Source organism: Pleurodeles waltl, chromosome 5, assembly GCF_031143425.1.
Source record: "Pleurodeles waltl isolate 20211129_DDA chromosome 5, aPleWal1.hap1.20221129, whole genome shotgun sequence".
Taxonomy (NCBI): Eukaryota; Metazoa; Chordata; class Amphibia; order Caudata; family Salamandridae; genus Pleurodeles; species Pleurodeles waltl.
In genome coordinates, this window is record NC_090444.1 from 203523154 (window position 1) to 203535953 (window position 12800).

The 12800-nt window shown below is 41.8% G+C and overlaps 1 protein-coding gene across 1 annotated transcript in view; it reads left to right on the plus strand.

Moving 5' to 3' along the window:
- PTPN14 (protein tyrosine phosphatase non-receptor type 14) overlaps positions 1 to 12800 on the plus strand; it is a 395238-nt gene that overhangs the window by 250467 nt on the left and 131971 nt on the right. The window contains exons 6-8 of the mRNA XM_069233899.1: positions 3156 to 3226; positions 7606 to 7693; positions 9727 to 9815. Of these exons, the coding sequence (XP_069090000.1) occupies positions 3156 to 3226; positions 7606 to 7693; positions 9727 to 9815 (248 nt within the window). The remainder of the gene's footprint in view (positions 1 to 3155; positions 3227 to 7605; positions 7694 to 9726; positions 9816 to 12800) is intronic.

Consider the following 12800-nt stretch of genomic DNA (forward strand, 5'->3'; position numbering starts at 1 on the left):
GCTGCTGTGGTTACTATTCAGGGTGAATAAACAGCTTATTACTTCACTGGATCCCAGATGCAGCACCTAACATGATATAAGGACCAGTCTCCATACATAAAATTTGCTGCGTCTAGCCTCTTATATCCCAGCGAATACAAGAAGTGGCCTACAAGGCACCCTGGAGACCCATTGCTGCACTTTTAGTTCCCTCCCCATTACGCTTTGGATTGTCCTCCCAGGAAGCAGACTGCGCAGGAATCACAAGAAACCAGTACCTCCTGGCCCGATACCCTCTGCTCATGCCTTTGAAAGGGGGCTTAGAGGCAACACTATCAGAGGTTCATCCCAGTAAACAACAGCAAGTCATTGAAGCTCTTCTGACACCTGACAAGGCCTTTCTTCCCAACACCAGCGACAGGAAGCAAAAATAGCAGCCGTGAAGGCTCTGCGGAGTCGGGCACAAGCGTTTCATAGAACTTGGTACGTGCATTACCACTACATCCAGTGATTCCAACAACCCTCTTAATATGAGGCACTGGGAGTGTAGGACATGAGGTTAGACATTAGTGTCATGAGAGCATCAAACCGTCATGCATGACCTCTGTATGCAAGTGACAATCCTTTGAGCATTGAACCATTGTTCCTAGTCTCTGCATAAGCCTGATGAACATGTGTGCCAGGGCATTTTTGCCTTCACCTTGTAATGTTCTATAGTAAGCACACGCATTACCATTGCACGATCTGACTCCTTAAAGCTGTGGTGACATGGACCAGTAACAAGCCCTTGCTAAGGAAAGGGCTGGCCTTTACAGTCTGTCTGGAAAAAACTATCAATGCACTCCTGTTATATTTACAGGAGATATTTTTAAATAGGTGTATAGGAGTGTGCTGTATGAAATGATCTCACTCATGGGACCTGTCTGCTCTCCTTTCCTGATACCTATCAGGAGTCCTCGCCAAGTTGCTGCCCCCTTTACTAGTAGATGGTATTGTCTCCCGAGGAAAAAGAGTGCCATCCCAGAACCACACTGGGAAAGGTCATACCCATACTGCTAGAAGAAAGGCCATGAAGCCTGAGGACCTCCAAGCATTGCAGCCTCCCATAGTGCCAGTGGAGCATCCTCCTGGTCACCCTTCTCGCACCCATGATATAAATGTTAATACAAAAATCTGCAGTTACCTCACAACGGTGGAAATCATTAGAAACCTATTAACGTCACTAGTGACACAATTGAAACCTTGCATGATTCAACAGCATTCACATCCTCCTTGAACCTGTTCAACCGAGTGTGACATTGCATCAAAAATTAAAAATCTGGCCAGGCTAATATACCCTACTATCAAACCCTCTTCATATGCCCTCTGTTAGATGCCAGTTTGGTGCCATTTAATTCTGTCAAAGTTAACCCCTTACTTGATTCTTCCTAAAGTCTCCATGTTGGCAGTGAACTTAACATGAGACCAACAGTCCACTTTGGCAGGTTAAATACTGCTCGTAGGTCAACAAACCTCACTTGTGGACCTCCACAGGGAGCACACTATTTGCCATCTGATGCTGCACATGGCCTGGGTGGTTTTGGCGGCCTATTACAAGATGTCACCTTGAGCTTCATGTGTTAGCCTCTTTTGAATCATAGCCCTCTTGCAGTGAACTCTTTTCTCATTTCTACATGATGTGTCCTTCTGAAAAGTCTGATGTGTTGTGCGACTTGTGTAGGAGTATGTAGGGTCTGACTAAGCCTCATTGTCAAAGAGCTATGCTGTTTGCTGCGCATCTAAATTGTGAAGATGATTTGGAGAAATTAATGTTATAATGTTGTATCCCAGTCCAGTTGACTTCTGGCGAAAAGCCATATTTGCCCATGACTAGCGTAGTGGGAAAGATTGAGTTCAGTGAGCAGAATGGCAGGAGGCTTTGTTAAACGAAACCTGTACCAGAAACACATAAATACAAATATTTAGCCCTAACATTTTCTTTATACAGTAAAACTGTAAATCTGATCGCTAATGCTTGAACTGCCAGTGAAGCAATAGTATTATAAGTAATGATGGTGCTCCCCTGCATGCTCGGTATTGTAATGATAATTTGTCAGGTCTGCTATTGCACTGTGATAACGCTTTTGGGGCTTTTCTTCAGTTTGCCTAGGGACTTTACAATCCCCATTTGGAAACAAAGACCTGGCTAGTTAATCTTTGTGTAGTTAAGCGCCATTCTGTGTAAACCATTGTCAGCACTGATAAATAAGGTTATGTACTAGATCAAGATGTTGACCCTCAACTAAACACAGTTTAATTGACATTACTTGCATCTCTCGAGCTTTGGCCGACAATCTGTATGCTCTAAAGGTACATCCTCTCCCGCCTTCTGGTCTCGGAATTAGTGTTGAGTGGTCCACAAATCTGGTTAACGTTTGACATATTGGAATACTAGCTAAAATATCTAGGGTAGTGTATGCTTCTGAATACTGTTAGTTGGTGGTGCTCGGGCAAAAAACACAGTTCTTTTTTTTTTTAATTTTTTTTTTTGAACTTCACCCTGCTCAGTTTATCCGTTCTAACTGTAGACCTTTGCCAACCTACAAAAGTACACCTTGCACCAGATGACTCTTAGCTTACTTATGGGGTTGAAAAGTTCCTCCTGACGTGCTCGCCTCCTTGTCGTAGTTGCCGGGCAAGAGATCTCAGACTGAGATACTAGGACTGATAGACCACATGCAGCTTCTTCACTGTGGGGCACGGCTGACTATGCCACTGATGGGTGAAATTGCTATAGCCCTGGCCTCTGGATTCCTGGAGCAGATACAGACTGGAGGAGGAAGGATCCGTTAGTTATCCACAGATTTTATGCTTTTAGTTCAGTCCCAGAGACTACATATGATGTTAGAGAGGGACTCCTGAAGAAGCTTCTGTCCTCAGGGTTCATAGTTCGACTTTTACAATTTTAACAGTGGGACAGCTGCCTATCCATGCTGTTGTTTCCTTTTCACCTTTGAATGGAATTGTTAACTATTAGGTGTTGCATATCAAAATATTTTAATAGTTCTGACGTGCCCTGATTTAAAAAAAAAAATCAACTTTGGGATTCAAATCTGTGACATCGATGTTTTGATATTCCTTCATCAGTGTTTGGATTATCGGTTTCCTCCATTTTAAATCTTTTTGTTTCTCTCTAGGACTGGGCTCAGGATGAAACTGTCCTGGAGGAGCTGACACAGAAGGTAGCCCTGGAATACAAAGCTCACAGGTAAAGTAAAGCCATGTATTTTGTTTCTGGTGGAAGGACTTGTGATTAAGAATAAGGCCGTGGCGCTTGATAATGTCAAAATGTTGCTGCACCACATATCTCATGCCATGGTTTGGTACATCAGGCTCTCTCTGGTGTTAACCTCACCGTTGATTGTTCTTGGGTAGATGGCAAACACAAGCATACCAAGAGATGACCTCAGTGGTAACCTTCTCATAGCAGCCCATGGCATGATTAGCCTAATAGCAAAGATTTTAACCATCTGCTACCTAAACACTTCGAGAGGCAGGGCAAAACACATGATCTCTATTTGACTGACAGTGTTTTCGTTAGTTGGTTAGGTTGCTCTGCTTTTGTAGAAAACTTGACTCTTTAAAGTCTTTTCATGATTCATGTTGCCATTCACTCCCTAATTTGTGTAGAAGTTTGTGGATAGCTTTAAGGTACAGCATACCTTCCGGTTCTTCACCTGCATTTTAAACTGGGAGTAAAATGCCAGAGTTGTTGGTTATGTATGCAGGTTTCTTCGTTTTAAAGGCTTGGGAGCTGTGGAGTTGTGGCATTGCATGATATGGTTTGTAGGGCTATCTACTGGTTCAACACAGATATTGGTATCTATTCACGCATGTAAAGACAAATGTGTAGATATTTTTTTTGGTTTTCAGCAAAATTGTGTTTCTCAGACAAATATAATATTACAGAAAGCTATTTTAGACGGGTTACCCTGCATAGGTTTTAATATACCCTATGTTGGATATATCCCTAAACTAGTTATTGGGCAATTGTGGTGAGTCATGGTCACTCATTAGGCTGCAGGAAAACGTTATGTAGCTTCCCTTCTCCTGATGTTTGGAGTCTGCACTGGTGAGCGTTTTCAGAAAGATCTTGAAACAAAGCTAGTTTCTGAATCCTTTCCTTTGGGCATAGATATTAAACACTGCCCTAATGTATGGATACTTCACAAAACCATACATTTTCGTAAACCACAGGTTGTAAGGAACCCATCCCTCTATAGGTGACTAACAAACTCCTGATTGACTGGGCAGGAGATCTCTTAAGCTGTTCTGATATTTTTCATGGCCTTTTTAAAGAAAATGCTTTTGCACTGGACCATGTTTATTTGAAAATATATCTGCAGCTCCCCTGGAGTTGTAGAGGGTTGGTGTTCCAAGCATGCTTCGGTGTGCATAGTGATCATGGTGTCCAGCTACTTATTATCATTGTCTGTTAGAATTGTCATTGCTTCTCCGTAGACTCTGTCCATCTTCCTGGGATCATGGGGAAACCAAGACAAAACATAGATTTGTGATGTTATTTTCCATATGAAATCCATCAGTGGAAGCCATGTTACTCCCATTTGCTAGAGAGTCCACACTGCTTTTCCATAATCGTGACCTTTTCTGTTAGCTTTTAATATTTTCATGTATGAGAGTCTAAGCTCGGCTACTTATCCCCTGATACCCTCAATGTGGGGTTTGTAGGGATGGTGCAAGGGGACTTTTCTCCCTTCATGTTTTTTGCACATACTTTTAGGTCCTTTGTTTCTTTGGAGAAAATGCCATGGACCCTGGAGAAAAAATTGCAATCCAGTATTTTTCCCACCTACAGTAGTATATTCCTTTCGTTTTGATTTGGCGGCCAAATGGTTTGAGGAGTAGGGTGTTTTGGGCAATCACATACAAAAAACAAAATAGAACACTATATTTCTCAAGAGTCCTAGCCCTTCCCCTACCAGTGCTTATCTCGAATCCTTCATGTATATTGCTGAATTTAGAGGAGGAATTAATAGAAGTAATCACAGCTTACAGACTATCATCCTGCCGGTCATCAGCAGAGGACTCGCTAGAGAACTATGAATTGCCTCTTTGGTACCTTCTTTGTGGAGTAAGTGACTTTGGGCATTAGGTATGTCTTATCTTTTTAAAAAGTATCTTGGATCTAAGTATTCCCAAAGCCCCAGCCCTTGCTTTTTCCATACCCGACTCCCATTGTACAGGTTTGTCTCCTGAGTGGGAAAGGTTAGATGTCCACTCCCACGTCACCATTTTATGCAGATGATTCATAGATTGTTTGTAAAGTGTAGGAGTTGGAAGCATTCTTCACTAGCATCTTAACCCCTACTGCCCCACCTGCCAATCCCGTGGAGAGCTGAAGTGAGCAGATCTGGATTTCCCTTCATGGCCCAATACAACTAATTCCTATGTCATGACACATGTAATTTTATAGTAGTACTGTGCTTCCTGAAACTGATGTCTACATTGGTATTGTCAGTAAGCATAACCTACAGTATAGGGTTTCATCAAGAATGCATAATTAGAATAGCGCTAGTCTTCACGGGTGCTCATTACTTACCATGTAGAAGCAAGAGGTCTCAGCCTGCATTGAAAAGGGCACAATGAAGTGGCTTGCCCATCTTAGAGATGCTTATAGTTGGAGTACATTTTTCCTTTGACTTACCATCAGCCCAAAACATACTTCATGTCATTGTTACATTCCAGTTTCAGGAAGGACCGGAGTACATTTACAGTGCTACAGTCTGGCAATTTGTTTCCCCAGTAAAGAGATTTGGGACTGAGGCCAGCATGGCAGAGGCGTACTGAAAGGCATTGTCAATAATGCATAATCTTAATATAACTGAACTTAAAGTGGTTGTAGGAAATATGCTTTCTCCGAGTGGTCACTCCAGAATTTCTGCCTTTTTCTGGACCCTATTTGTGCAAAATTGAACTCAGTTACCTGCGAAACAGGAGTAAAGTGCCTGTACTCAAGTTAAACATGGTTAAATAGGCACATCACTGATTTATTTAAGTTGCCTATACGTTTGTAGTATGTGGGATAGAACAGCAGTTCTTAACCTATTGACTTCACCCGCGGTGAATCATTATTGGAAGCCGAGCACCCCGAGCTTAAGCACTTTCTATGATTTGAACCTAAAAAAAATACATAAAAATACAGAAACTACATCAGACAAGCGCTCAAATATTGTTATATTTTGTCCTGTTCACAAATATAGAAAATGTTTTCATATTTTCAGGTTTGCCTTTTCTGTGTATATACTTTATTCTTTTTAATGTACTGGTTTAATAGTATTTAATTTTATAAAACAGTTGTGGATATCCTGTGTAGAACTCGTGGACCCCCAGGGGTCCTGGGACCACAGATTAAAAACCACTGGAATAGAAAATGTACCCGAGGCTTGGAAGTGAAATTCAATCTGTGAACGACAGCACCCATTGTGCTATCCACAGAGAAGGCTAGGGAAATATGGCTCCCGGTGAAAGAGTGTCGAGGGCTAGAATAGGAGCACAAAGGGCGAGTGGAAGGTACTGCACGGTCAGACGCTGCAGAAAGAAGCAACAGATTATGAAAAGTCTGAGGTGCTAGAGACAAAGCAGGGAGGATGTGTATAAAGGTCATGCCAGAAAAGGAGATGGAGGAGAACGCAGAGATAAATAAGGACTTTTTCACTGCCTGGAGTGCTGCAGAGTTTAGAGGGTTGGCTAAACAAACACTAATTTGTAATCCACACCACCAACGTGCAGCATTAGGTAGAGAGTGACCGTCTGACTGAATGGGAAGGCAGAAGCTGTTGCAGGAGAAATATATAAAAGAATGGGGAGTGCATATCTAGAGCTGACAGCAGGACCCAAATGTGTAAGGGAGTCTGTGTAGATGGGTATAGAGGTGTGGAATAACCGTGGAAATCTACAGGGTGCGTGGACAACCCAGGCAGCCAAGTTGTGCAACAAGGTTCAATATACTAAATAGGGGCTCTGTTGAGCAGATTAAAAGAAAACCCAGAGGAAATGACTCAAGTAGAGACATCTCTCCCATCTCTAGGGAGGAGGACAGAAAGTGGGTCCAGATAGGGCACAACAATGTTGAGTCCGCGTGAGGAGAGTACGGGTTTGTCAAAGCCAGCACAGGCTTCTGTTGCATATCAGGAGGCTCTTGAGTGCAGTACATGAGTTACTTGAACTGTGGAAAAAGTAGGTCATCAGTGATTGTCTGGAGATTCTTTTAGCTATGTTGATGGGTTGGTCTGACAGATTTCTCTTGGTTGGTTGGAAGCATGCCGGTCCCTCAGAGACAACATTCTCTTGTGGTTTTGAAGTACTATGGCTGACATTTGTACATTTGTACAGAGTCAAGGAACTCTTCCAGATTGGACCATTTGTAGATTTTTTTTATTTCTCGTCCACAATTATAAATATAGTGGCCAGTTTAAGATGATCTAATCTGTGAAGGTTCTGAGTAAATACGATCACAGTTTAACATGAGTGAATGCAGCGAGGAAACCTCTTGTTTCTGGATTTATCACCAACCTGACTTTACACTCTTTCCTGATGATATTTTTTGTTTTGTTTATTGCATTGTAGTGGACTGTCGCAAGCTGATGCTGAATTGCAGTACATCAAGGAAGCTGAACAGTTAGACGGATTTGGGCAAGAAAGTTTCCCAGTTAAGGTAACGTGATGAAGTAGTAAGGACTCTCTTAACATTGACAATAAGAGACTCTCATTCCTTTTGAGGCACTTGTCCTGTGTTGGCTTCAGTGCACAACCAGCCACACTGAGGTTGTGAGTCGGCAAGGCAGGAGGGTAGTGTTTTACTGTATCAGCGGCTTACAGCCTGGCTGCTCAGACACAAAGCAATCAATGATAGCTTATCATCCCTCAATGAGTAGAATTCATATTAATTCAAAACATTTAGCCTTGTGCAATACAAAAGGTTTTCAAATCATTTTCCGGATTAAGAGACCAAACCTAGTGAAGACAGAAGATATCCAAGCAAATCCCTTTTAAATCCCCCATTTGAACCTGCTGCATGTAGTGGAATGCCAATCCTTCCTTCTGCTTCATATGCACAGGCCCACCCCCAAACCCAGCTCCTTTCCTAGCCACAATGTTTACTGGCCTTGGTCACCCTTTTGGTACCCACAGCCAGACTTCCCGGACTGCAATTTTATACTAAGCAATATGTCAGTGGACACTACTCACTTCATAGGTGTTTATGTGCGTATTTCATTATTATTTTATTCATATCCTCTTCTAAGATTTTCGGTGCAGAGGGTTTGCATCCAGTTCCCCACTTGCTCCTGTGCTGTTCCTCTATCTTCCAATAGCAGGTGAGCTGGCCAAAAAAACAGCTGCTTTTCTGATACTACCACCAATCATATTGCCGTGATCTTGGTGGGTGGGAGGCTCAGAAGAAACACTGGACAATGAAAGGTGTCTCTGAAAAGCATAGCCTGATGTATTGTTGGTCAGTTTTCGAAGTCAGGTTTATTTTTGTTTTGTTTTTTGTTCTGGCCTAGGTGACAATTTTTGCTTGTTCGTCATCCTCGTGTAATAAAAAATAAAAAGCTTGGATAGAAGTTTACATGCAGGGAACTTGGCTTTGCCCTCTTCGTCCATTGGTCTTGTTCGATTAATCACATTTTGCTTCCACCCACCGCAGCTTGTGTCAGTTTGTTAGCCTGCTTTCCACTATTGGCTGTCTTGCACCGTGAGTGACGAAAAGAAGAATCGTATTTCCCTGTAAGCTGCATTAGAACTGAAACAATTTTATTTTTTATTTTTATTTTTATAACTCTTATAGGCGTAGCTGTCAGCTAAGAAGCACCTGTCCTGTTCTGTTATAGTTATATGCACTGGTTATTTGTTTAAAAAATAAAAATAAAAGATTCTGACAAACTTATATGACCCCCATGTTTAGGTGGCGAGCATTTTATTTTTTTAATTTTTGTGGCAAATCATTTAAAATGTAAAACATAAATAACCTTCGCAACAGGCCTGCCAAGGCCAGACAAATTGGCTTTGCCATTGTTGGCTTTAAGAAGACGTGGTATTTGCCTTTTCTTTGTACGCGGTCTGCTTTCAACTATTTGTAAATGTACAGGTTAATTACGAGTTAAAAGTCATTTTAATAGGTTGCTACGATGGCATTGTTAAAATCGTTGGTTGGGATCTTTGTGTGATTGTTCTGGTACAGGAGTGAATTGGTACAAAGGAACAGTGTATGTGTTGTATGTTCCAAGTGTGTTAAAGTTTTGACAAGAGTGGGGATGGTGGTTTGTGGATTCAGCAATGTGCTGTTTTTTGTATAATACTTTTGTTTTCTTGAAACTATTTGTGTAGTATTTATGTTTTAGTGTAATGGTCATTAGATCTAACTTCTACTGGGATCTCATGATGGGAAAGGAAATGTCAGTCAATAGAGGTCACCCTTCCCAGCTTTTTTTATTTTTTTTATTTATGTTGTTATCTTTCATGTTTTTGTGAAAAATTAGCATTTGTTTTCTGTTACCATGCACAGCATTTTAGAAGTTGACATAGTTAAGTTTAATTGGCATCCAACAATCCATATGAGTATTTCCAGTAAATCACTGGTGACCTTGTCCAGTAAGCAACGTGAACGTATAGTTTGCAAACATAAAGCCATTCTTTTGCATCCTTTGGCCAAATACTGAATCCTTTATCTATTGTTTTTTTATACAGGACAATCACGGAAATGATATCACTCTCAGCGTCTTCTTCAGGGGGATTTTCATTAAAGACCGTGTGCAGCGATCTGCAGTAATTTACCGGTAAGGTTGACAGCTTTAGTACTGGATTGGTCCATCCTTCAGGGATGTGTTGGTTAAGGGTATTTCATGAAAAACTATGCATCACACAAGAAGCAGTGGACTGGACTAACAAGATGCAAGTTATTGTGTTGTAAACATTTGGCTTCAGCAGCACCCTTTTGGAATATCTTAGTAATGTCTCTTGTTGGAAATTGGATAGGAGAATTGTCCCACAATATGTAAGACATTACAAAGACACTGATTCATTTTCATCAGATTTTGACCTTGGTTCACATTTGTAATAACCATTGTTAACTTGCTTTACGTTTCGCTTTATGTTATTTGAATTTGTAAAATTCTAACTTTACACCAAATTGCTTACGGCATCTGAAATTTTTTGTGTAGACTCAGGTAGGAGCTAGCATGTGTTTTTAAGAGAAGTGCTAGGTTCCAGTTGACCTTCTCACTTGAAAGTGAGAAGTGCAGTTTGTAGAAATGTAATTTGCTAGAGAATCCCAAGAGTTCCCTAGTTGAGGACTGGCGAGCTGTGGAAAGCTGCACTTTAATTATGGGTCAAGTCATTCAAGTTTGATTGAGTAAGACCTACCCTTAGGCTGACCGTGGGGCATTTGAACCAAACTTTAAACTGTCTGATTCCTTCTTAGTTGATTTGAATCAGCTCGAACAATGTGCACTGAGGTTTTAATTGGCTTGGGTTTTTTTTCAAGCCATTGGCACATGGTTCGAAGCAATATAATAGTATAATAATTTTTCCTTCATCAGCTGGTTTTATTTTTTTCTTTAACTTTGTGGCAAAAAAGTGTCAGTGCAGAGACCGAGAAGGGAAGACTGGAAAAAAAGAGAGCATGTCTGGGGAAAGGATTTGGGAGAGAAAGAAGCAGAGTCTGTTAGAATAGGCTAGTTAAAGTGGTACTGGTTTGTACCTCACTGTGCAGAAGTTAATACGTGTAGAGCGCCATACTTGTGCACAACTATTGTTTGTTTTTGCCTGTTTAATTCTAGGTGGTTCACTATAATTGCCACTATTTGTAAAGCGATCAGATGGTAATTAAGTTTTATAAAACAGACAATACCTGGCCGGCTACTGGAGCCACATCTTCAGGCAACTGCGGACCATAACATACGCGCATGTTATTCTGACTCCGAGGACGCCCAACTCAGCATGGTGAACGTGTGGGCAACCATGTGCTTAGTTGAAGGGTTTGTCAATAGAAAAGACAAAGGCTCCCAATCTACCAGAGCATCAGGAAAGTGGGGAGAACCTGTTTAGACATGCTTGAGGTTGTAATAGCAGAGCAAATCTACCATGGGAGAGGAAGTCAAGTCAACAAAGTCCTACAAAGGGAGGAACGTACAATTAGGGAATACATCTTCCATATATTTAAGCTTTTTATGTTTTAAAACAGAAAGGAGCACCGAGTTAGGATCAGTATGGTGATATATAAAATGAGCAATCTCAGCCTGCTCAGCAAACTGGTACAATCCAGCTACTGGAGTCCAACAGCCGAGTAAGCCCCTAGCTCAAGCTTTTAACCTTGTAAATCTCCCTGTCTGGACAAGAAATCTGTCAGTAGAAATGTACCTGAATGAGGGCTGGGTCTGCTAGGCCACATTCTAGATCCACTTGAGACGCCCAATGGATATTGTGGATCCAGTGATGGACAAACTGAGCCTGGGCAAGTAAATAGTTTTACTCAAAACTGGGCGCCTCAAACCCACCGATATCATAATCATTAGGGAGCATACTTGGGAGAAGAATGCCCTGTGAAGGTGGCTAGGGATGTTTTGTGTAACAATTACAGTAGTTTTGGAAGTACTACCATTTCCATTAGGGCTTTCCTACCAGCTACCAACAAAAGCACCACTGTATCGAATCAGTAATCCAAGAAATGCATGTTCCATAGTTCGCCCTTACGATAGTATCTAAATGCCTGTGACATATATTGCTCAGATATCCTATTGGCGTCATTGTCCAGCAGAGAGGGAAGTCCAGCTCTAGTCTGGTGGTGGCATCTTTGAAGAGGGACTAGGAGTAATGTATTCCAATTAATTTAGAGCACAGGCCTGCGTCCTTAAGCAGTGCTCTCGGATAATGGGATGCAAACTGTCAGCAGGATTCATAACAAGGAGGACATTGCCTGCATACAAAGATAAGGATGTTCCGTCTGCCAAATCTTATACCCCTATTATGATGATCATTCCGCAAAAAGCAGGCCTGTGTTTCTATAATAAAGGTAAAGAGGAGGGTTGACAAAGGACACCCCTGCTTTGTACTCTGCTCAATCAAAAACGGCTCCACCGTTAAGCCATTAACTCATATCCGAGCCTGCGGTGTGCTATAAAGGAGCCTGACCAGCTGCAAATAGTCCCTATCCACCCCTATCCGAACAAGGACCGTGAGAATAAAGCACCATTCAACTGAATCAAATGCTTTTGCAGTGTCTAAAAAAGGCCCCAACTACCTCAAGGTGGAGGTCCAGTTGGTATGTAATAGTAAAAAAGGATGCATAAGTCTGCTGCAGAGCGGCTGGGTATAAATCCCGACTTATCCTGCTGGACCAAGGCAGGCATCAGGGGTAAAAGTCAACTGGCCAGCAACTTCGTAAAGGTTTTACCATTCACATTGATGAGGGACAAGGGCTGGTAAAAGCTACATTGGGTCGGGATTTACCAAGTTTTAATAACACAATGATGATTGCTTCCACCACAGAATCCGGGAGGGGGCCAATCTGAAAGGCCTCTTCATAAATCAGAAGGGGTATCGGGCGAGGTCTTCAGCATAAGCTTTATAAATTTCAGCTGGGAGACCATTACTCCCGGGGTCACTACCATTCTTAAATTGGGTAATAACTCCCTTAATCTCCTTTACGATGATCAGTTGACAATTTGGCTCCCTCTGAGAAGAGGACAGCCATGCCAGCCGGGCATCACCAAAAACACATGCATATCTGAGAAGGAATCCTCAGTACAAGAGCAATACAATTG